Consider the following 23255-nt stretch of genomic DNA (forward strand, 5'->3'; position numbering starts at 1 on the left):
TTTATTTTGTTTATGGCAAAGGTTTGGGCAGTTCATCTCTTCAACATTACCAACATTTGCAGTCTGTGAGAAGTTTGTCATTATGGAGAACACCAATGAGGAGAAGATCGATAGAGGTTGGTTTCAAATAAGCTTAGTATCAAATAAGCATTCTATCTTATCATCACTCTGTTAACAACTCAAGACCCTTTCAAACCAAGCAGCTTTATGTCGGTCAACATCAAATTTGTGTGAAAAAAAAACAAACATGGGAAAATGTTTTGCCCTTACGTGAAATTCCCATCATGCAGATACCAATTGAAATGCAACATTACCATAACATGAGCGCAACTTTAATCTTCTTCCTGGGTGTTTGTCCAGGAGTTGATGATGAGTTTGGAGGCCTCCTGTCGTCCAACCTGATTCTTCTGCGGAACAGACTGCTGGACATCCTGCTCAAACAGCTCTTCAGCTGCAAAGAGAAGAGCACTGTTAATGCACAGTGAGTGATGCTCCTAATTAAATCATGGGTGAATTATTAGACTTTAGAGAGCTGCACTGCATTTTACAGCATCTGTAACATTGTTACCTGAGTCTGCTAGTTTAGGGATGATATCTGGGATTGGATACAGATGGAACTGGACACTTCAAATTTGTGTCCAAAATGATTTAGTGTGGCCCAAATGCTTTTACTGCTTAACAGTGCACTCAGCGTATGCACTTTGTGTTGGAAAAAAATTGCAGAACACACCATTTAATTGTAAATTAATCCTGTTGACATAAAACATTAAAACATACGTTTGTAAGTTTCGCTTTCATATTAATCACCCAACCCTACATTTTCCTTTCTGCTACCTCCCACAGGGCATGTGATGAGCTTGTGCGCACCTTGGGTTTTGATTGGTTGCTGATGTTTATGGAAGAACACATTCACTCCAGCACGGTGACGGCAGCTCTCTTGATCTTGGTGGTGTTGCTGAGTAACCAATCCATCCTGAGCCGGTTTAAAGAGGGCCTGTCTGGTGGAGGGTGGCTGGACCACACTGACTCTGTGCTCACTAATAAGATAGGCACTGTTCTGGGTGAGACCTATGTGATCATATTTACTAATTATATAGATGTTAAAAAACAACTATCATTAAACAATAATGATATTTTGATACAGTAATAAGAAGAAGAACAATTAACAACTAAGTTTATGGTATTATTATATAATTTGTGGGCTATTCTTTTGCTCATATCTCAGGTTTTAATGTGGGCCGCAGTGCAGGAGGCAGGTCGACGGTTCGTGAAATCAACCGAGATGCCTGCCATTTCCCAGGATTCCCTGTGTTGCAAACTCTGCTACCCAAACACACCAATGTTCCAGAGATCTACTTCATGCTCATGGCCCTCTTCCTCCAGCAGCCAATCACAGAGCTGCCTGACAGCCTGCAGGTACATGTCAGTATGCAAACCTTTTTTTCCCTACTAATCAAACTTAATGTCTTCACTGTGTTTTTTGTGTGCGTGTGTGTATGTGTTACTTAACTATATTTTGGGGACAAATTTGTACCTAGAAGTGACCAAAACCTGACAAAAACTTCAAAAACCTCCCTTTAGGGATGTCATCGCTTTGTAAAACTGGTTTAAAAATAAAGTAATTAAAGGTTTTTTAAAAATGTAAAAATGTAGTTTTCTGTGATGGGTAGGTTTAGGGGTAGGGTTAGTGTAAGGGGATAGAATATACAGTTTGTACAGTATAATAACCATTACATCTATGGAATGTCCCCATTTAGATAGCTAATTAAACGTACGTGTGTTTGTGTGTGTGTGTGTGTGTGTGTGTGTGTGTGTGTGTGTGATCTCCGAATCCAAATCATTTCACATGTCTGAGACTACTACTGAAATTTATAATTTTACATAATACATTTTTAAAATAATTTTTACTATCTACATTTGAGTGTACAATTTGTTTAAAAACATTGAACTGAAAAATTAAAATTAAAAAACAGTATTTTCCTTTTTGACCTTTCGTACACATGCTCAATGTCACAATTTGATTTTATCATTAATGACCTAGAAGTAGTGTAGAACCTGAATCATTCTACACCATATTATTTCTTTGTTTTAATCAAAATCCTAAAACTGTTTATTTACAAATGTAACCTCAACCCTTTGGATCACACTGTATTTTAAGGTGACTTGTAAATGTAAGTTATACTGGTGTTCAAAATTTCAAATTATTTTCATTTTACCATCCTTTCAATCATGCATGCTTTATATGTTATAATGTATAAATGTTAACCATCTGCACTTTCCTCAGTGTTAGAGCATTTTAGTGTCACCACTATACATTCTTTTACTTTTTAAACAAAAATCCTTACACAAAACATAAATCTTTTATTATTTATTTAAATAAATAATAATAATTATTATTTAATTATATTTAATAATAATTATTATTTAATAATTTATATAATATATATTTAACAATAATTATTAAATATTTATTGAGGTTTGCCAATCTTCTCACACAGTTTGACCTGGACTCTATCTGGACGTTTATATTTGGCGTCCCTGCCTCCAGCGCTACAGTGGTGATTCACAACATGTGCACTGAAGCGGCGTTCCTGCTCCTCGCCATGCTGCGCAGCATGCTCAACCTGGTGAGTCTCCAACTCGCCTGCCTCAGAAATATGTGTCAGAGGAGCAACTGTTGTAATTGTAATGATTGTTCTGGTTGTCAGTTGGTAGTTTATCAATGGTTTTATACTACTGATGAAGAATTCTGGATGAATTGGGAGATTAATGACAAACTGATGCTTAAAGTAAAAAATGAAAGAAAATGGTTTTATGCTAAAATAATTTATCCCTGTGACCACAGGCCCTTAAAATAAGCTCATAGCAAAAGCTGACATAGTTTTTGATATTTCTCTTTATCTAACCCGCAGCCTTGGCAGTCAGAGGAGGAGGGTTCCTGGCTGAGAGAATATCCTGTCACTCTCATGCAGTTTTTCCGTTACCTCTATCACAACATCCCAGATCTGGCACCCATGTGGCACAGCCCGGACTTCCTGTGTACACTTGCTGCTACAGTTTTCCCCTTCAATATACGGCCCTACTCTGAGATGGTACGCTATTGCGCTTTGTCATTGTAACTGGCTTTTGGGAGCTCAGGGCCTTTGAGAATTTGTCCTTTTGATGTTCAAGATGAAAAATGTCTTGTTTTTTCTCAGGTGAGTGATTTGGATGATGAAGCCAGCTCACCAACAGAAGAGTTCAAAGCCTTTGTGACAGATACAGGCATGAACCGCAGCCAGTCAGAATACTGTAATGTAGGCAATAAAACCTACCTGACCAACCACCCAGCCAAGAAGTACGTCTTTGACTTCATGAGGGTCCTCATCATGGACAACCTGTGCATGACACCTGCCAGCAAACAAACCCCCATCATTGATCTTCTGCTAGAGGTAAGATCATTTCGGATATCTGCGCGATTGATCAAAAGTGAACATTTTATTTGTTGCCAGTGAAGCAACAGAATTTCAGTTCATGTCATTGTGGCTTTATTTTGTATTGTTTTGTGGCACATTGAATGCTGCTTGTTAGAAGCTATTGTGGGAGTGTCCATCTGTTGGGCAGAAACAGTAACTTTGCTCTCTGTACTCAGGCCTCACCAGAGCGCTCCACCAGAACCCAGCAGAAGGAGTTTCAGTCCTACATCCTGGACAGTGTAATGGAGCAGCTTCTTGCAGCAGATGTTCTGTTGGGTTAGTTGCATCCCAATCATCAGGTTTAGCTCAGGGAAAATGCTCTGGTATAATGCTTCAGTCAAAAATACTGTCATTTACTCACCCTCATTTTGTTCCAACCTGTGTGGTTTTTGATGTCAGTGAAGATCAGTCACAATATATGCAAAAAGCAGGTCTTGACTGACCATATTTCAGTAATTCTCAGCCTTTTTGACTAGAAGTCCCCACCATTGTCCAACAAAATATACAAAAAAAAGATATTTTCAGTATTTCTGCTGTAATCATGACAGCTTGTTTTTTAACCTTTTTTTAATAACAGAAACTAGAAGTTTTATATTAAATTAACTATGATTCATTTTGTTATTCCAAAAGTTTCAAGAACTTTATGTACTTCAATAACAATAGTTATTGAGGGGTAAAAACATGATTTACAAGTTTACATCTTAATTTTATATGACTTTTTAGCATTTACATTTAGAGTTAGATTATTTAGTATATTAACAATAATTTATTAATTTAAATATTTTTAAGTCATCCTATGCCTGCTGGTTGAGAACCACTGCCATATTTGAATGTACCTACCTCAAATAAAATTTCATAGCTATGGCAGATACTATGATATTCAGAGAATGATGATCTAAATTTTGTGCCTTTCTCATATGGTGTCAGAAGGATTGTTATATAAAATAGCTCATGGCTCATGCAAACTACATTCATGGTACTTTTTTGGTGTCTAGTTTGTTTGTGTATGAAAAACATTAAGGGTTTGGAATGTCATGAGTGTGAGTAAGTGAGTAAATAGATATTTCATTTTAAGTAAATTATTAGCTGGAGGATGATGGTGACTTCTGTGACCCCTGACCTCCTCCACATTTCCCCTTGTTCTAATGTTCCCTAAGTAAAAATGACATTTTTTTTTCATTTGTGTCCTCCAACAGGTGAGGAGGCATCATTGCCCATAACAACAGGAGGAAGTTACCAGATCCTGGTCAACAACGTCTTCTACTTCACCCAGCGTGTGGTGGATAAGCTGTGGCAAGGCATGTTCAATAAAGAGTCCAAGCTAGTGGTGGAATTCATAGTTCAGCTGATCACCCAGGTGAGCGCATCCTGTGAACTCATACTAGGTGTTGCCCAAATAACCTCCAATTATGCTTTCGCATTTATGTTTTCTTTTATGCTATACATATATATATATATATATATATATATATATATATATATATATATATATATAATAACTTTGTGTACATGTATACTAACAAAAGTTTCACTAAAACTAAAAAATGTTTCACTAAAAAATGTATTACCTATCAATCATTTAAGAACAACTTAAAGGACACACAAAGTGATGTGATGTCATAACCATAACATTATTATCCTGTTATTACGTTACAACTTTCTGTTAGTTTTACAATTCTCTCTCTCTCTCTCTCTCTCTCTCTCTCTCTCTCTCTCTCTCTCTCTCTCTTTTACACTCCTCATGTGCAAGACTTATGTTGCATTCCTATGTGACTTACATGAGCGTTGGTTTCTCAACAAATCTCCTTTTATCCTTTCTTCTGTTTTTTTTTTGTTTTGTTTTGTTTTGTTTTTTCAGTCCAAACGCCGATCACAGGGTTTGTCTCTGGACTCAATCTACCATTGTCTGAACCGAACAATCCTTTACCAGCTCTCACGACCACACAAGACCGTCCCACAACAGGTCACCCTTCTAGATTCACTGCGTGTGCTGACGGTAAACCGAAACCTTGTGCTGGGACCCGGCAACCATGACCAGGAGTTTGTGGCCTGTCTGGCCCACTGCTTGATCAACCTGCACACGGGGAGGTGAGAGAGACAAATAGAGGCAGTATGATGTTTTCAGGCACTCTCTGTGAAAACAAGGGTTTATGAATATAGAGTGTATGGATTGACATGTTAGTCTCTCATGCAGTGGTTTCCATTTGACATGCAATGAGTCTCTGGTTCAAATCCAGACTTAATACATAATTTAAAATAAATAAGTAAATAGTTTGTTAAATATTATTATTTATTAAAAGAATTGCATTATTAATAATAATAATAAGTCATTTTTTTGTAAGTTTCATTCAAAATTCATTTAAATGAATTGATAGATGGTTAGATGTTTGCTTTTAAAAATAAATGAATAATAAAATAAGTCTAGATAAATATACATATAAGCTATGAAATAAATTTAGATAGATGCATAGACTATATAAGAGCAGTAAAAAAATAAATAAATTTAGATTGGATATTTTACATAAGAGATGAAAAATAAGTAAATAAATTCAGATAAATAATTTAATATAACAATTAATTTAATTTAAAATAAATAAATAATAAAATATATTTAGAAAGATAAATGGGTAAACATGTATGAGCTGTAAAAAAAATTAATTTCTCTTCATAGTCTCAGGATGTTTGTGATTGTGCAGCTCTCTGCTTTGCTGTTGTGAGTCACTGATTTGAGGGGGAGGTTTACGTTGTCATGGCTCTGCATCTAGGCTGACTCAGAAGTTTGGCTTCAGAGAGACTGAGAAATGAGAGCAGAATTACATTAGTGTGCAGTGCTGATACTCTGAGCCTCTGTGCTCTGCTGACGCAGGAAGATCAATAACTTCAACTGATTTGATTTCTAGTGTCTGATGTGCTGAAATGATAGTTCATTATTTCTTACTGTTTGTGATCTGGCATTCAAACTCCTATTATTGACTGACAGGAAGAATGTGTTCCCATGATGTAGCACTGATAAAGCACTGGCCAAAAGACCTTGGTGTCTTCAAATGTATGAGAATTGTGTGCTGTCTTGCTGCGCCACAGGTCACTTCTCTTTCATGTTCTCTTACAGTAGTGTGGAGGGCTTTGGTCTGGAGGCGGAGGCCAGAATGACCACCTGGCATGTTGCAGTTCCTTCTGAGAATGAGTCAGACAGTGTCCAGAGCCAGGATGTTAGCGAAGGTTGTTCTTTTTCCCTCTTTCTGACATTTCTGCAAACAAACTCTAAAGCATAGTCTAATACCTTAAACACTTTTACAAACCCTCATAAAAGCCATTATTGATATCTAACTTATTCTGTCCTTCTTGTTTGTGTTTGTTTGTGTGTGTTTGTGTGTGTGTGTGTGTGTGTGTCAGGTCGTCAGTTGCTGCTCAAGGCAGTGAATCGTGTGTGGACGGAGCTCATGCACAGTAAGCGGCAAATGCTGGAGGATATTTTTAAAGTGTCTCTACCTGTCAATGACAGAGGACATGTGGACATCGCCACCGCCCGACCTGCTCTAGAGGAACCTGCTGCTAAAAGCTGGCAGAACCATCTGGGTGAGGAAAATTTCCAGTCAAACACACTGAAATGTTCACTTTATAAGTCCATCACAGCCTGTTGCTTTCACACTCTTTCCTGTGCTTATCTTTGTCATTCTGCTTATTTTTATTTCTCAATCTGCTTCTCTTACTGTGTTGAATAACTTCTGTTTTCCCTCTAGTCCATGAAAAGAAATGCATCAGCAGGGGTGAGACTGTTGCCCCAGCGAATCAGTCCAAACTGTCTCGAGTCAGCAGTGGCTTTGGTCTGTCCAAACTGACTGGCTCCCGTCGCAGCAAGAAGGAAAGTGGAATGAACAAGAACAACCTTTCTGCACAGGTAACTGACAAAACAACTTTCACAGATGTGGAAATGATTTCACAGCTGATCTTTTGGACTTGCTCAGGCAGTTTGTACTCACATTTAATTTATGACGGTTCACAGGAAACCTTTCAGTGGATGTTCACACACATTGCTGTGGTCCGGGACTTGGTAGCAATGCAGTACAAGGAGCATCAAGAGGTAACCTGCACAAGTGCAATGTCAAACATATATAGAAAGGTCAAATAGATTTTTTAAAATAATAATAATTGGTTAAATGTTTTACATGGAGTAGTCGCCAAATATATATTTTCCCAATCCCAATTGTAGTGGAATAACTAATAGAAAAAATTGATTTTTGTTACAAATATGCATTTGTTTATTCAGAGGCAGCAGAATGCACTGAAGTATGTGATGGATGAGTGGGCAGGGATTGAATATGAGCTGCTTCGGGAAAGGGGTCTCTGGGGGCCTCCTATTGGCTCCCATCTGGACAAGTTTCAGTTGGACATGACCGAGGGACCCTGTAGAATGAGGAAGAAAATGGTTCGGAATGACATGTTTTACATTCATTATCCCTACGTGCCTGATCCTGAACCCAACGCAAGTACTCAGGTTTGTGTCAGCCCTTTTTCCCCTTCTTTTTTTGTTGTAATTTTGAATTTTAATGAGGTTCCTACCTGTAGTGTATTATTTTATCTCAGGTAAGTTTAATTGGGACAGTATTATATTATCACTGTCGGGCGGAAACTTTGTATCTCCAAAAAATGCTACTTTTCAGGAAATGGAAAAAAACACTGTATTTTTTAAATAATTAAGCACTGCATTGTTAAAGTTGATATTGTGGCTTTATATATGGTCAGACACTTTCATGAGTCATTATATTATTCATTTATTATTATTATTATTAATTACTAATAAATTATTGTTTCTTGACTTAAAAAAAAAAAAACTGTACTTATTCAAAGAACCAGTTTATTTACCCTTGCACTGCACTTCATTCACAATAGAGGCTGGGTGGAGTTATGAGGTTTGACTGACAGTTTGAGGAACCAATGGAGTAACAAGGTTTAGTCACAAGCTGTTTTTAGTACTTTTCATTGGTTGAATATTTGCAAAACCCACAGACAGAGGTAAAGGGTAACCAATAGCAATAATGATTTATGAAAAAAAAGACGAAATATGGAGATAAGAGGTGTCTGCCCGACATGTATTATTAAATTTGGTTAAAATGCAGGTTATAAATGGCATACATTAGTTATCCATTAAAAATGTATCATAATTAATAATAATAATAATAATAATAATGTAATAAAATTATTTTTATTAAATTTTTCTTATTTTTTAATCAGATTTGTGCTGAATAAAAGTACAGATAGATCATGATAGTTGTCTACAAAGATTTTAAGATTTGCTTAAAAAGAAGGTAATTCTGACTGCCCGAAATAGAAAATAAACTTTATGTAATTAGATTTAACCTTATTTTACCACATTAACTGAAACAAGTCTGTTGAATGTGCCTATAGTTCGAGTGAAAGTCAGCGTGTGTATAGCACTAATGGTTGATAATCTGCTCTGAATGGATCTTTTGTGAACTCTCAAACTTGAATTAGCAGCATTAGCCATATGATGGTAATGACTGCACACAAGGACTCTTAAAGGCTTTCATTTGCTCCTCTTGCCTTATCGCCCATTTTTCCCTTTTTAGAATCACTCTCAGGTGCCATTACTGGGCGCTGTGGTTAACATACCAGTCCAGGTACAGACTGAAGTGTGCCTAAACTACAGTCTTGCTGTATGCTCTCAAACAACTGCATTGAGCTGAATGCTTAACTGTAAAATAAAATGTCCCCCAGACCTTCTACATGTGCCTGGCTCATGAAAGGGAGGCGTATGTGGATTCACGCCTCTGCAGAGCTCTTAAAATGCTGGTTGGAGATGTTTTCTCTGCTTTCATTCCTGTTTAATATATTTCACACAGAGAGCCCTCTAGAAAAATAGGTTTAGCTCCTTCCCTCCCATGTTTGCTAATCCCTTTTAATCCATATTATAGTATGTGAGGTTGAACAATATTAAAACAAGAATGTTTCATATTACTATTACAGCTTACTAATAATTGGTATTCATGTAGAATTATGTCATTTCTGCACCACTACTGGCATCAAATATAACTGCAGAAATAAAGACTGTTTCACATACTTCACCCAACTTCCATTGTTCAGCAAACAGATACTGTAGCCCCGCCCTAAACTCTCTCCATTGGTTGAGCCATTTGGGCCACTCAAACAAACAAATTGCAGTTCTGTTTGGTGCTGCTAGTTGTGCAGAAATTACAGACTTCACCTTTAATTACACTTTCCTTGACTTGTATTTAGATGTTTTAATAGAAAGTTGATTAACAGCATGTTCATGCAGATTGTTTTTCTCCCCAAAATCAAGATTTTAAATTTGCATACAGACACTTGACTGAATTTGAATCTTGAAAAGCTGCTGATCTAAATATCCTTTGTGGGTGAATATAAATGGTGTCTAAATATGAATTGCGCACTATATGTGAATGTTCTATGTGGGATTTTCTTAAGGATTGATGTCGAGCCCATTTTGTGTTTGCATGCCTCTGACTGGATTCCTCTGGCTGTCACTGACTTGCAAGATTGTATTTTTCATTACACATGTTTTCTGTCATGGTTGATATAAACCCAAAAGCTAAAGTGAAATAATCATATTAAACAGTTTTTGTTTAATTTCGATCCTTCCAGAAACCAGTGCGCTATCGCCGAGCGATCAGCTATGACAGTAAGGAGTATTACATGCGGCTGCTGTCAGGGAACCCGGGGATGTACCAGCACTCCATAGAGCAGAACACAGAGGGAGAGACCACACTGCAGGAGCCTGAACATGGAGAGGACACCATTGCAAGGGTCAAAGGTCATTCGAATTATACATTATTACGTTACAGTGAAACTACTACAGAAAGTAAATACCAAGTGCTCACATTATACATTGAGTTTTACCGTTATTGATTATACATTTTGCTTGTTGATGTATGTATAGAAAAGAGGTACCATTTTCAATACAGTGACTTCTTCTCCTTTTTCAAAAGACTTGACATACTGTACAACTACTACTAACTTGTTAGTAAAGGGTAATACTACCGGCTTCCGAATTATATGATTGTCTATCTAATAAAAATAGTTTGTTGTATGGATTTGACTCAATGTGCTGTGTTATGTTTTAGGTCTGGTGAAAGCCCCTTTGAAACGGTCCCGCTCCACAGCAGATGGGGCTGATGAGGACAGTCAAGACCAGCTGCAGGAGTTGCTGGAGTCAGGAGCTATGGACGAGGAGCAGAAAACCGACAACACTACACTGCTTCGTCTGCTGGAGGAGGGAGAGAAGGTCTGCAGCACTACACGGCTTCACCTAACATCCTAGTCACACTGTTCAACAACTGTGACTTGTTTTACTGGCAGTCTCTGTTGCTTTGAAAATTTGGGACTTTGGATGAAGCTTTATTTTGATCATTACAATTGTGCTAGCTGTCAGATTATCCCCCATCAGTATAAGTGAAGTAATTAGTAAAATTAGTCAGGTTGGATGATTGTTTATTTTACTTCATGGATAATTTGGACTGATTGATATGAATGATTAACTGAGAATTTGTTTCTCATGTTTGTTCTGATAGATCCAGCACATGTACCGCTGTGCTCGGGTTCAGGGTCTGGACACCAGTGAAGGGCTGCTCTTATTTGGGAAAGAACATTTCTATGTGATCGACGGCTTCACCATGACTGTCACCAGAGAGATTAGAGACATTGAGACACTCCCTGCAAAGTAAGAGTTTTTATGTTTGGTTTTCTGCTATTAGCTAATTACAAAGACTCGCTTGTAGCTGTTCATCTGCTAAAATTCAGTTTTCCTTCCTACTGGCCCAAAATGCAGATTTTCTGTTCATCAAATATCTTCAGATATTTTCTGACATAGTCTCTAATAATCTAGTGCAATTTTTCTCAGCCTTTTTGACTGACATTGTCCAACACAATATTCAATATTCCAATATAGGATAAGATATTCCAGTATTCCTGCTGTAATGACTAAGCTGCTTATTTTCTAACTTTTTTATTCATCTAAATAGGAAGTGTTGATGTTTTAAATTAACTTAATGTAAGATTCATTCTGTCATTCAATTCTGTGATCATTTTTTAGATTATTTTTTTTATATAACAATTTATTAATATAAGTCATCCTGCGGCCCATTTGGAGCTTCCCTGAGGCCCTCTGTTTGAGAATCACTGCTTTAGTGGTTGTACTTTGTTTTTGTGACATTTGCAGTATGCATGAGCCTATCATTCCCCGAGGGGCCCGGCAGAGCAAGAGTCAGCTGAAACGAACCTGCAGCATCTTTGCTTACGAAGACATCAGAGAGGTGCACAAACGTCGCTACCTGCTTCAGGTGTGCAAATGAACCGTTTGGCTTGATTCGTTGCTAGAACCCAGATAACAATGGGCAGCTTTCATGTTAAGGCTGATAATGAAGTTACATTATGCTGTCTTCCTCACAGCCCATGGCAGTAGAAGTGTTTTCTGGGGATGGAAGAAATTATTTGTTGGCTTTCCAAAAAGGAGTCCGGAACAAAGTGTATCAGAGGTATTGTAAACACTGATGCCACTAGTCGACAGCTCTATTTTGGATGTGGATGTCACAGTTTTTGATCATTTTAGATGAAATTTCATCCTGTCATGTCAGATGTTGTCACACTCAGCTATTAAGAAGGGAAAGGGGTTAAAAACTAAATGACTTTCTCTCAGATTCCCTGTCACACACTGCAGCTCCCCATTTTAGCAGCAATTCATTATGAAGTTTGACTTTATTAGAACAGGTGTACTGCACATTCATAAACAACTGTAATAGACTACATTAAGATGCATGGATGATTTTACCAGTAAATGTGTCTTTTTGTCCCTTCGAGACTTCATGTAGAAAATGAGAGAAATACATTACCTTTCCAAACTTTGGGGTCGATAAGATTTTTTACATTTTTTTTAAAAGACATCTCTTACGCTCACAGAGGCATCACTTATTTGATCACAAATACAGTGTAAAAAGTAATTTGTGAAATATTATTACAATTTAAAATAATTGTTTTCTATTTTAATAGATTTCAAAATATAATTTATTCTCTTGTGTATTTCAGCAAAACATTCTATAAACTGACTGTTCTGCCTTCATTATCTTTTTTATTAGTCATTTAAATGTAGGAGAACCTCAGAAAAATGTTTGGTTACACTGTCACCACTGATGTCAATCAGCATTTGCAATTTGTGGCTTTGCATTTTCTGAAGCGCACAACTTAAAATCAGCTAGTGGAACTCCAGCATTAGCATTACATATTTCCAAACTTTCAAAGCAGTTAAAGCCAAATCTTGTTTTCTAGGTTCCTGGCAGTTGTTCCCTCACTAGCCGACAGCTCAGAATCTGTCTCTGGGCAACGTCCCAACACCAGTGTGGAACAGGGGTAAGTTACCATCATATTATAAGATTATCAAGTGTATTTAGAGTTTATTTACCAAATAAACATTTATATGTGTGTTTCTTGGTTAATAGGTCTGGTCTTCTTAGTACGCTGGTCGGAGAGAAGTCAGTGACCCAAAGATGGGAGGTGCGGTATCTTCACATTAAATTATTTTGTCTATTTGTTTTGTTTTTGCAGTGTTGCTCATGAAAGACTCTTTATTTGCAGAGAGGAGAAATTAGTAATTTCCAATATCTGATGCATCTCAACACATTGGCCGGCAGGTCATACAATGACCTGATGCAGTATCCAGTCTTTCCATGGATCCTGGCAGATTTTGATTCTGAGGTACAAACATGACCTTGATCATTCCTTGTAATAAATGCTACAGCAAAAAATGTTGGGAGCCGCACTTTTACTCTGTTATCAGTACATTTACATTCTGTTGGTACATAAGTACCAGTTTTGTGTTTTTTCTTTTGATCAATCTGAGCTTAAATCTTCCTCAGCTAGTTAAAGATGTTGAATTATTCCACAGGAACTGGACCTCAACAATCCAAAGACATTCCGAAACTTATCCAAACCAATGGGAGCTCAGACAGATGACAGACTGATCCAGTACAAGAAAAGATTCAAAGACTGGGAGGATCCTAATGGTGAGTCAAAAACCCCTGCTAATGATCCGTAAGTTGTTGATTATGCAAACTTTTTAAACGTGTTTTTGTTTCTTCATAGGCGAGACTCCAGCATATCATTACGGCACTCATTACTCCTCTGCAATGATCGTGGCCTCATATCTGGTCAGAATGGAACCGTTCACGCAGATCTTCCTCAGGCTTCAGGTTCGTCTTGCATGGCTTGTTCTTTTCTTCATTTTTTCTTCAGTTGTGTCGCCTGCTCTTTTAAGTGCTCAAGCAGTTTAAAGTCAAGTGGATTCTGATTGGCTGTCAATGTTTTTATCATTCTTCAGCTAGAAAAAAAATCTTTCTGATAGTGATTCCAATGATTTCATTTCTCTGTGTCATTATCGTTATTGTTGATGTAGACTTCCCTATTCTCATAGAATTAGAATGATTATTAAAACTGTATAGTTATTGTTATCATCCCTAGTGTGAACAGACCTTTAGAGTTGGTCCAGATTGAAGAGAGTTTAAAGCTGTTGGTTACATGTTAGTTTCATCTGTGTTTTTAGGGAGGACATTTTGATCTGGCCGACCGAATGTTTCACAGTGTACGAGAGGCTTGGCTCTCTGCTTCCAAACACAACATGGCTGATGTGAAGGAACTTATCCCTGAGTTCTTCTACCTTCCTGAGTTCTTGCTCAATTCCAACAACTTTGATCTTGGTGAGGATAAGCTTGACACCTAGCCTCATCATCTGTACCCTAAATACAGTCTCTCTCTTTTTAATTTTTATACAAGTATGTTATTTAATTTGATCGATCTTTCCTAAAGGGAGTAAACAGAATGGCACCAAGCTTGGAGATGTTATTCTGCCTCCGTGGGCAAAAGGAGACCCGAGAGAGTTCATCAGGGTTCACAGAGAGGTAATTGGCATCAAAATACATCGTCCCTGATGGAGCCGGTGGTCAGAAAAGGGCTCTGTGTGTCGTTGTTTCATCCTATCCACAGATCTTTAATACTGTTCTCCTAATCCCACTTTTAGCGTTAATGTTAGAGAATAACTGAAGGCCATCTCCAGAAACAGGTTCATAATCTTTGGGGTCTGTGTGTGTTTTTTTTTAGGCTTTGGAGTGTGACTATGTCAGCTCCCATCTGCATGAATGGATCGACTTGATCTTTGGTTACAAGCAGCAGGGTCCTCCTGCGGTGGAGGCAGTGAATGTCTTCCACCATCTCTTCTATGAGGGCCAGGTGGACATCTACAACATTAATGACCCACTTAAAGAAACCGCTACCATTGGATTCATCAACAACTTCGGCCAGATCCCAAAACAGGTTTGCGAATTAATTTTAAAAAATGTTATGAACTACGTCTGTGGTTATTCTGCTAGGACACCTGTGCAAACTTGACTTCATACATCTAGTAAAAATCACTGTGACACCAGTTGGTTAAAGTTATTGAAAGGAAAGGAAAGTTTGTTCTGAAAAAAGCTCTATTCTGATTTGTTTTACCGAGGCCATTTGGTTTGATATTTTGTATTTAATGTAATTAAATTCATACATTATGTGTGACTTAGGTGTCCATATACCTTTTGGTACCACTGTATAGTATATCCTAATGTTTGTTTTATTCGGTATCCAGTTTAACCTCTGTTTCTTTTCTTTTAGCTGTTTAAGAAGCCCCATCCTCCAAAGCGGGTGCGCAGTAAGTCAAATGGAGAGGTACCTGGTGTGCCTGTTACAATCAACTCCACCTTAGACAAGACCTTCTTCCATCATCTGGACAACTTGCGCCCCTCACTCACCCCTGTCAAAGGTAATGCAGAATGGATGGAGCTGTACAGTAGCATTCATCCAAACAGCCCACTTTTTGAATCGCATACCATTTTTTGTCGCTACTACTAGTTTTATATTCTGTCATATACGTTATTTTGTATTAAAATATATAAATGTCATCTACTTCATTTAATAACTATTCATATTTAATGTAATATATATATATATATATATATATATATATATATTTATTTACTTATTTATTTTTTTTACCCATTTTTTATTTTAAAATGTGTTTGTTTTCAACAGTTCTGACCATATAGTGAAGAGCATTTAGCATTTAAATGAGCTCTGTGTGTGTGTCATTTGTGTCACTTACAGAGCTAAAAGAGCCAGTGGGTCAGATCGTGTGCACTGACAAGGGCATTCTGGCTGTTGAGCAGAACAAGGTGTTGGTTCCTCCTGCCTGGAATAAAACCTTCGCTTGGGGCTACGCGGACCTCAGCTGCCGCCTCTCTAACTATGAGTCTGACAAGGTCATTTGCAACATACAAATTTTTCTGTTTACTTGCAGTGCTTTCAGCAGCCTTGTGAATGGCTGTCAGATTGTAAAATGCATTTGGGACAAGAGCATCTACAAAGCTTTGCATATTCATAAAATGTGTCTTGCAAAAAATGTTAGGTTTACTTTTATATTAACTAGAGTTGATAATTTGGGTCGATTTTTGAAAGAAGTGTCTTCTCCAAACCTGCATGTATTTGATTAAAAACTGTAATATTGAAATATTAAGTGTCACATGATTCTTCAGAAATCATTCTAATATGCTGATTTGGTGGAAACATTTTTTATTATCAATGTTGAAAGCAGTTGTGCTGCTTAATATTTTTATAGAAATATTGATGAATAGAAAATTTAAAAACATTATTTGAAATATTTTTTGTAACATTATAAATGTCTTTACTGACACTTTTGATCAATTTGATGCATCCTTGCTGAATAAACGTTTTATTTACTTTTAAAAAAGTCTTACTCACCCCAGACTTAAATGGTAAAGTAAATATTTTCTGTATTTTGCTGAGTAGCAGCATTTATAGACAATTTCCGAGAGTTTCTTTGAGTTAACAAAAGCATTTGAAATTTTTTGCAGTATTTTCTTTCTATTTTTATCTTCTAAAATCATTTCTGTAGAGATATACAATGCAGCTGTGGGAAACATTCTTCTCAGTGTTGTTCAGATGATTTGCATTTCACTAGCTGTGCAGTAGTGCCCACTAGTTGTTGTGTGTGGTTTTTTTTTTTTTTTTTTTTTTTTTTTTTATAAAGCTTGTGTTGTTGGTTTATTCTGTGTATAGTTTTCTCATTTGTCTGATGTTTGTGTGTTGTGTCCGTCTCATAGGCAGGGATAGTATATGAGTGTCTGTCTGAGTGGGGGCAGATCTTATGTTCTATCTGCCCCAATCCCAAACTGGTCATTACTGGAGGATTCAGCACAGCCATTTGTGTTTGGGAGACCGGGACCTTCAAAGAGAAAGCCAAGACCCTCACACTCAAACAGGTAACCGTTATTAGCACATGACAACTTTTGTTTTGTATTTGATTTAATGCTGCTTGCTTGTTTGATTCTTTTTACTCACATTTTTGGGGATTTAAAACCAAACAACATATTTATATTTTCCTTTAGACTCATTTGCTAAACCTACTTATGTTTTGTATGTTGATTAATATATGTATGTATGTATGTATGTATGTATGTTTCCAGGCTCTTCTGGGCCACACAGATGCAGTTACATGTCTCACAGCGTCATCAGCTTACCACATTGTCGTGAGTGGCTCTCGGGACCGTACGTGTATCATTTGGGACCTGAATAAGCTGTCTTTCGTCACCCAGCTAAGGGGCCACCGGGCTCCAGTCTCAGCACTCTGCATCAACGAGCTTACTGTGAGCCCACAATAATGCTTTCTAAAAGTCACAATATTGTTTAAACTACATTTAAAATCCTTTTAGTTTAACCATTTAATAAGCAAATGTCTTTGCATTTTTATGGTTTATTAAGACAATAAAATAATTTATTACTAAATTATATTTTAATAATAAATCATAAAACAATTCTTATAAAAATATAATAATTTTTTTTATTATTACTATTGTTATTGTTGGCTGATACAGAATTAAAAATTATTACCAACTTATAAATTTTTTGGTATCAAGTTAATTTGATGTCATCATCAAACACAAAACCTGTAATACATTAAAAATGTGCTTTTATAAAGTATTTGCAAAAATTATTTGCATTTTTAAATTTTATTGGGGCAATAAAATAATCAATAATATTGGCTAATTCAGAATTAAAATTAATTGCCAACTCATCAAACATTTTTTGTTATTTTTGTCAAGTTAATTTGATCTGTACATCAAGTTCTCAGAAATTGTAATGCAAATTTCTATATATCAAAAGAAAAAGAAAGAGCTTCCCGATTTAATTTCTTGCTTTTTATGATGCTTCATAATAAAATGATGCCTCAGAAGTAACTAAAGTATTCTGTGATTTGATTCTGACTCTGTCTGGGTGTAGGGTGATATCGTGTCCTGTGCTGGCACCTACATCCATGTGTGGAGCATTAATGGAAGCCCCATCGCCAGCGCCAACACCTTCACCGGCCGCAGCCAACAGATCCTCTGCTGCTGCGTGTCAGAGATGAACGAGTGGGACACACAGAATGTTATCGTTACAGGACACTCTGATGGAGTTGTCAGGGTAATAGCCTTCACCTAAATTTACCTTCTTTCTTTTCATTCTGTATCTTTAAAAGCGTTCAACAGATAACAGTTCTTGACAAGTGACTTTATGTTGTAGTTCTGGAGAACTGAGTTCTTGCAAGTCCCAGAAACCCCTGCTCCAGACCCTGTAGAGCCCCCCGAAGTGCCAGACTGCTGTGGAGAAATTGGTAAAACATCCCCCCCCATTGCATCTTTTAAATGTCATTTATGCTGTAATATTGCAAAGATGATATGAAAGTATTAATAAATTTAAATTGATTAACTTAGCTATAAACAGTTTTAGCTTGTCTTATGCATTATAGGAATTTATTTTGACTTTTATTGAATCTTTTCGGATGAAATAAACTCAAATCTTGTTCTTCCAGAGGGTCGTGATGCTCCAGACGATGACAGCAGTGAGTCTGAGGGAGAGGAAGCCAGCCTCAGTCAGGACCCCAAGCCTCGGACCTCAAACAGCCACCCCAGCAGTACCGTCCACAGACCCAAACCTCGCAACGGAGCCTCCTGGTCTGTGGACAGTGGCTCTGACGACTCCCGCCGCTGGTCGGACACACTCAGCATTGACGAGAAGGACGGCTTTGTTTTTGTAAACTACTCAGAGGGCCAGATTAGACCAGGAATTCCCTCGCAGCTACATTCCCAACCGCACTCAGCACCCTCACACGGGCCAGTGCCACAGCCTCTTCAGCCCAGTACAATGGAGGCTCGGTCCTACAACAAACTCAAACCAGGTGCAGTAGATTAAAACCAGTGTCATGATTTTCTTTTTTTCAACATCATAATTTTAAGTAAAAGAAAAAAAAATCCTTTTATAATTAAATTAAAAATTATAATTAAAAATAATTAAATATATATTTAATTTATTACTTATTTAAAACTAATTTAATAGATTTTATTCTAATTTTATATATTTATTTATTTTTCAAATTATGTTATTGGCATAACAATTTACATGAAAAGTTTTGATGTAGACCAAAGCGAGATCAGTAAATCCTTAAATGAAATAAATGAATTTAAATAGTGTGGCTATTAACTCAGTTTAGCGTTAACATCTTCATACAAGTGCTGTTCTCTTGTGTTGGAGGATTCTTATGATAGTGTTTTTTATGTGAGCAACTGGCATGTTCTTTACTGTTCGCTTTGTCTCCAGGCTACAGATGGGAGAGACAGCTGGTGTTCCGGAGCAAACTCACCATGCACACAGCGTTTGACCGCAAGGACAACGCTCATCCTGCGGAAATCACCTCGCTTGCCATTTCAAAGTAGGTGCTCTGTGTTTGTGCTGGAATGTGGAGAAACTGGTTTCTACTGTGTTTCTAATGTGATTTAACATTGACATGCCAGTGTTTGCTCAGAGGGTATCAAATGAATTGTCTCTTAACAAGATAACAGCTGATAACGAGCTGTTCTTGTGTACTCAGAGACCACAGTAAGATCCTGGTAGGCGACGGCCGTGGCCGCGTGTTCAGCTGGTCTGTCAGTGATCAACCAGGACGCTCTACTGCAGATCACTGGGTGAAGGACGAACAGGTGGACAGCTGCTCTGGATGCACCGTGCGTTTCTCCCTCACTGAAAGACGCCACCACTGCAGAAACTGTGGCCAGGTCTTCTGCCAGAAGTAAGACAGATTATTTACGATTACAATATATGGACTAAATAAATTTTAAGTGTTTATTTATTATAATTTTTTTTTTTTTTTTTATACCCATTGGGAAAAGACCATTGCAACTGTTTTTTGTTTTTTGTTTTGTTTTTTGTTTTGTTAGGTTTGGGTTGGGTTTTTTGTTTGTTTTTTGGTTTGGTTTTGTTTGGTTTTTGGTTTGGTTTGGCTTGGGTTTTTGGTTTGTTTTGGTTTGGGTGTTTTGTTTGGATTGGGTGTTTTGTTTGTTTTGGTTTTTGTTTGGTTTGGTTGTTTTGTTTGTTTTTGGTTTTGTTTTTTGGTTTGTTTGGGTTTTGTTTTTTTGTTTTTTTAGGTTTGGTTTGGGTTTTGTTTGTTTTTGTTTTGTTTGTTTTTTAGGTTTGGTTTGGGTTTTTGTTTGGTTTGGGGTTTTTGTTTGTTTTGTTTGGTTTTTGGTTTGTTTTTTGGTTTGTTTTTTTGTTTTTGTTTGGTTTGGTTTGGGGTTTGGGTTTTTGTTTTGTTTTTGTTTGGTTTGGTTATGTTTTTTTGCTTGGGTTTTTTTGTTGTTGTTTGTGATTTAGAAATTTTGTGTTGAATAATCTTTAAAAAGTCTTGATAATTAATATGACTATAATTTCAGTGACTAAATCATTTTCAGCTGGTTTTCAGTGTTTCACAATTTATTGCCCCTTCCCTCAGGTGCAGTCGCTTTCAGTCAGAGATCAAGCGGCTGAAAATCTCCTCTCCTGTGCGTGTGTGTCAGAACTGTTACTACAACCTGCAGCATGAGCGGGGCTCTGAAGAAAGCCCAAGAAACTAGATCACCCTCACCCTGCATCACATGCCCAAAGCTCAAAATGCCAACCACCCTCAAAAAACCCATTTCACCTCTCCCCGTGCAAAATCCCATTGGTAAATCACTGACGTAGACCAAAATGGGATCTCTAATGCTCATAATTTCATATATCGCAGAAGTGTGAACATTAAAGAGAAATGATTGTTAGTTTACTTTTCCATTCATGCGTTTTCTTTTGCAGTATGCTCCGTCATCTCATTCGCACCATCCACAGTCAGCAATGTTTAGATTTTAGAAAAAGCAATGCGTATATAAAACGCTTCCTGATCAAACGAGATGACATTTGTTTATATTGTAAATACTTACAATGGCATTTTTAACTAGAAACAGTGAAACAAAAAAGTCATTATTAAGAGAAAAAAAAAGAAATGAAAACAACACATTGCTTGTAATATAGTATTACAGTATGTTAAAAATCACTCTTGGCTTTAAAAGAACAAAAATGTGAGTGTGTGTGTGTGTAGTCAATGTCACAAGTCACAGCATCCCAGCGGGAATAATATTGGGGACTATGAATGTTGATAAATGTTTGTGGGTTGACATTACTAGCTTGTCTAGTTATGCAAATGCTTAATTATTATGTTTGTTTTATATGTTCTGTTGAAGTGTTGCCCACAGTATCAGCCAGTTGCCATAGACAGAGTTTTTTGGTTTAAATTTTGTTGCCAAACTGCCTTGATTTGTAATTACTATCATATGTTTTAACAGTATAGGTCAGTGAAAGTATGTAAATGTTGAATTTAGATTAAAGACTGAAGATTTTTACCACTTTAAATCATTTTTTTAAATGACAGGATTCATTCAACCTTTAAATGATTCCACCACCTTTTTATATATGTTTCAAAGACAGAAAGTCAGTTGAAAGACTATAATATGAAACAAGTGTCAAGAGTTCATACACGTTTCATATGGGATGTTTTGCCTCTGTAAATTTTACTGTGGGACTTCTCTGACAGTCCTTAATGCAATTCTTTATCTGTTATTCATAACTAATATGACTTAAATGATACTTTCTAACACTAGCTTTGTTTTTTACTTTTTCGCTATTTTCTTATTCTTAAAATCTCAATTTGAACCGTTTGCGATGTTGCACCAGTTTAAACATCTGTAGATTATGAAAGCAATAGTTACTGATGTTTTCACTCCACATACATTTGATGAGAGACTGTAGCTTGAAAGTTATCATGTGTAAAGAAAAAGGGATTTAACACTTTTTGGAGGACTGGAAGCCTAGTTTCTCCGTACCTTAGGCAAGACTAGGAAATAGAAAGTCTGTTGTTTCATCTGTTCCTTTTTTGTTTGTTTGTTTTTTGATTTTTTTTTTTTTTTTTGATACTGTGGGCAATACCTATCAAAAGTGCTGCTTTTATTAATAGAGAGAATTTCTTTCTTTCTTTAAACTGTCTGACACAACTTTTAAAAAGATGAAAAAATTGTTACAGTTGCAGTTGTTTTATTCACTGTTATATGATTTCCGTACAGCCTAATATGCACTCATTATAGTTGAATTATTCTGTATTAATGTACTGTAATTCAGTGTGCAATCATAACATCACAAAGCTGTTGGGATTTTGCTGTCGACAAGCAGCTCAAAGATCAAACGGCTATATCAATCTGAAATTATTTTTGCACCTTGACATGTAGATGAGACAAAGACATGGAGTTTTATCAGATGCATTTTTTAAGTTGTGGGCTATTATTTTGAACGGGTGCATTTCTTTACAGTAAGATGAACTGTACAAAGTATTTATGCAATTATAAAGTTTTCTTTTATATGATTTTTTTTTTTTTTTTTTTTTGTAATTTCTCAGCAAGTTTGGTTACTTGTTGCATGTCTAACACAACTGACTTTGTGTGTCAGTGTATTGTACATGTTTTGGCATTGTTTTATTTGTTTTTTCTTTCTTTGGCTCATTTTTTATGGCATTATCTAACGAGTCGATCCTGAAGGTTTTGTGTACAGTTTTAGGCGGATATACAGAGAACATGTCCCATGATTCTGGAATGACTTTTATATTCTATGTATGGATGTTGAGGACTGATCCAACTGATGAAATACACACGGATTGTCCCTGTTTGGTGGTCTTGTGATAGACTGCATTACTACAGTATCTAGTGTGCAAAACTGTGGTAGCTGAATGTTCATTGTATATTTGTGTTGAAAAACAATTACATGAACCCCCTCCCCCCATAAATAACCCCTATACCTGTTATTATGACGCAATAGATATGGTACTCATACTTTTTAATTTAATTTCAATTAAATACTTGCTGTTTACCACCACCAGTGTCCTCAAATGAGTTTTTTTCTGTCTTCATGTATAAAGTATAAAATGTTGTAGGCCAGGAACTTTGTTATAAATAGAAAGACTTTAGAAAATGTATATATAGGACAAATGTGGTGATTTCACACTTTTTAAATTGAACAAACTGGATCAAAGCTGTTGAATACATAGTGTTTAATCAAGACAGCATTCATTGTGCTTGGAAACTCATGTTTGTCCTGATCACTAAGTTACAACAAAGCCCGGTATTAAGTCTCTGATAAAAGCGCTGAGGTGTTTGATGACTGGTCTCCAGGAACACTGCTGAACGCTCATTTGTCTGAGAAACGATCCATTCTAGTGAAACATGAATCCTTCAGACTTCTTGCAACATGCATGTTTAAATTTGTGTGTCCAGTAAACCACTCCACTGTATTGAGAAAGCAAGTGGGAGACAGTGTTGCAATCTGAATAATGTTCTAAAACCA

General features: G+C 36.7%; 1 protein-coding gene across 6 annotated transcripts in view; it reads left to right on the top strand.

Moving 5' to 3' along the window:
• The window catches only part of wdfy3 (WD repeat and FYVE domain containing 3), an 80382-nt gene extending 57595 nt beyond the window's left edge, over nt 1-22787 (top strand). For 5 of the 6 annotated variants that reach the window (XM_051893612.1, XM_051893610.1, XM_051893614.1 and 2 more), the window contains 38 exons: nt 22-116; nt 361-481; nt 844-1061; nt 1226-1422; nt 2499-2627; nt 2913-3092; nt 3198-3431; nt 3632-3731; nt 4652-4812; nt 5314-5543; nt 6565-6674; nt 6849-7031; nt 7196-7353; nt 7459-7536; nt 7723-7950; nt 10095-10263; nt 10574-10734; nt 11021-11169; nt 11668-11788; nt 11898-11983; nt 12771-12851; nt 12941-12995; nt 13077-13196; nt 13387-13504; nt 13584-13690; nt 14041-14194; nt 14304-14395; nt 14595-14807; nt 15141-15288; nt 15630-15784; nt 16646-16804; nt 17009-17188; nt 17823-18005; nt 18105-18195; nt 18394-18759; nt 19179-19290; nt 19450-19647; nt 20347-22787. In XM_051893612.1, coding sequence (XP_051749572.1) covers nt 22-116; nt 361-481; nt 844-1061; nt 1226-1422; nt 2499-2627; nt 2913-3092; nt 3198-3431; nt 3632-3731; nt 4652-4812; nt 5314-5543; nt 6565-6674; nt 6849-7031; nt 7196-7353; nt 7459-7536; nt 7723-7950; nt 10095-10263; nt 10574-10734; nt 11021-11169; nt 11668-11788; nt 11898-11983; nt 12771-12851; nt 12941-12995; nt 13077-13196; nt 13387-13504; nt 13584-13690; nt 14041-14194; nt 14304-14395; nt 14595-14807; nt 15141-15288; nt 15630-15784; nt 16646-16804; nt 17009-17188; nt 17823-18005; nt 18105-18195; nt 18394-18759; nt 19179-19290; nt 19450-19647; nt 20347-20467 — 5761 coding nt within the window. In that variant the 3' untranslated portion in view covers nt 20468-22787. The remainder of the gene's footprint in view (nt 1-21; nt 117-360; nt 482-843; nt 1062-1225; nt 1423-2498; nt 2628-2912; nt 3093-3197; nt 3432-3631; nt 3732-4651; nt 4813-5313; nt 5544-6564; nt 6675-6848; nt 7032-7195; nt 7354-7458; nt 7537-7722; nt 7951-10094; nt 10264-10573; nt 10735-11020; nt 11170-11667; nt 11789-11897; nt 11984-12770; nt 12852-12940; nt 12996-13076; nt 13197-13386; nt 13505-13583; nt 13691-14040; nt 14195-14303; nt 14396-14594; nt 14808-15140; nt 15289-15629; nt 15785-16645; nt 16805-17008; nt 17189-17822; nt 18006-18104; nt 18196-18393; nt 18760-19178; nt 19291-19449; nt 19648-20346) is intronic. The other variant, XM_051893611.1, reaches the window with a different exon arrangement.
• Nucleotides 22788-23255: the final 468 nt, after the last annotated feature.

Source organism: Ctenopharyngodon idella, chromosome 5 (genome assembly GCF_019924925.1).
Source record: "Ctenopharyngodon idella isolate HZGC_01 chromosome 5, HZGC01, whole genome shotgun sequence".
Taxonomy (NCBI): Eukaryota; Metazoa; Chordata; class Actinopteri; order Cypriniformes; family Xenocyprididae; genus Ctenopharyngodon; species Ctenopharyngodon idella.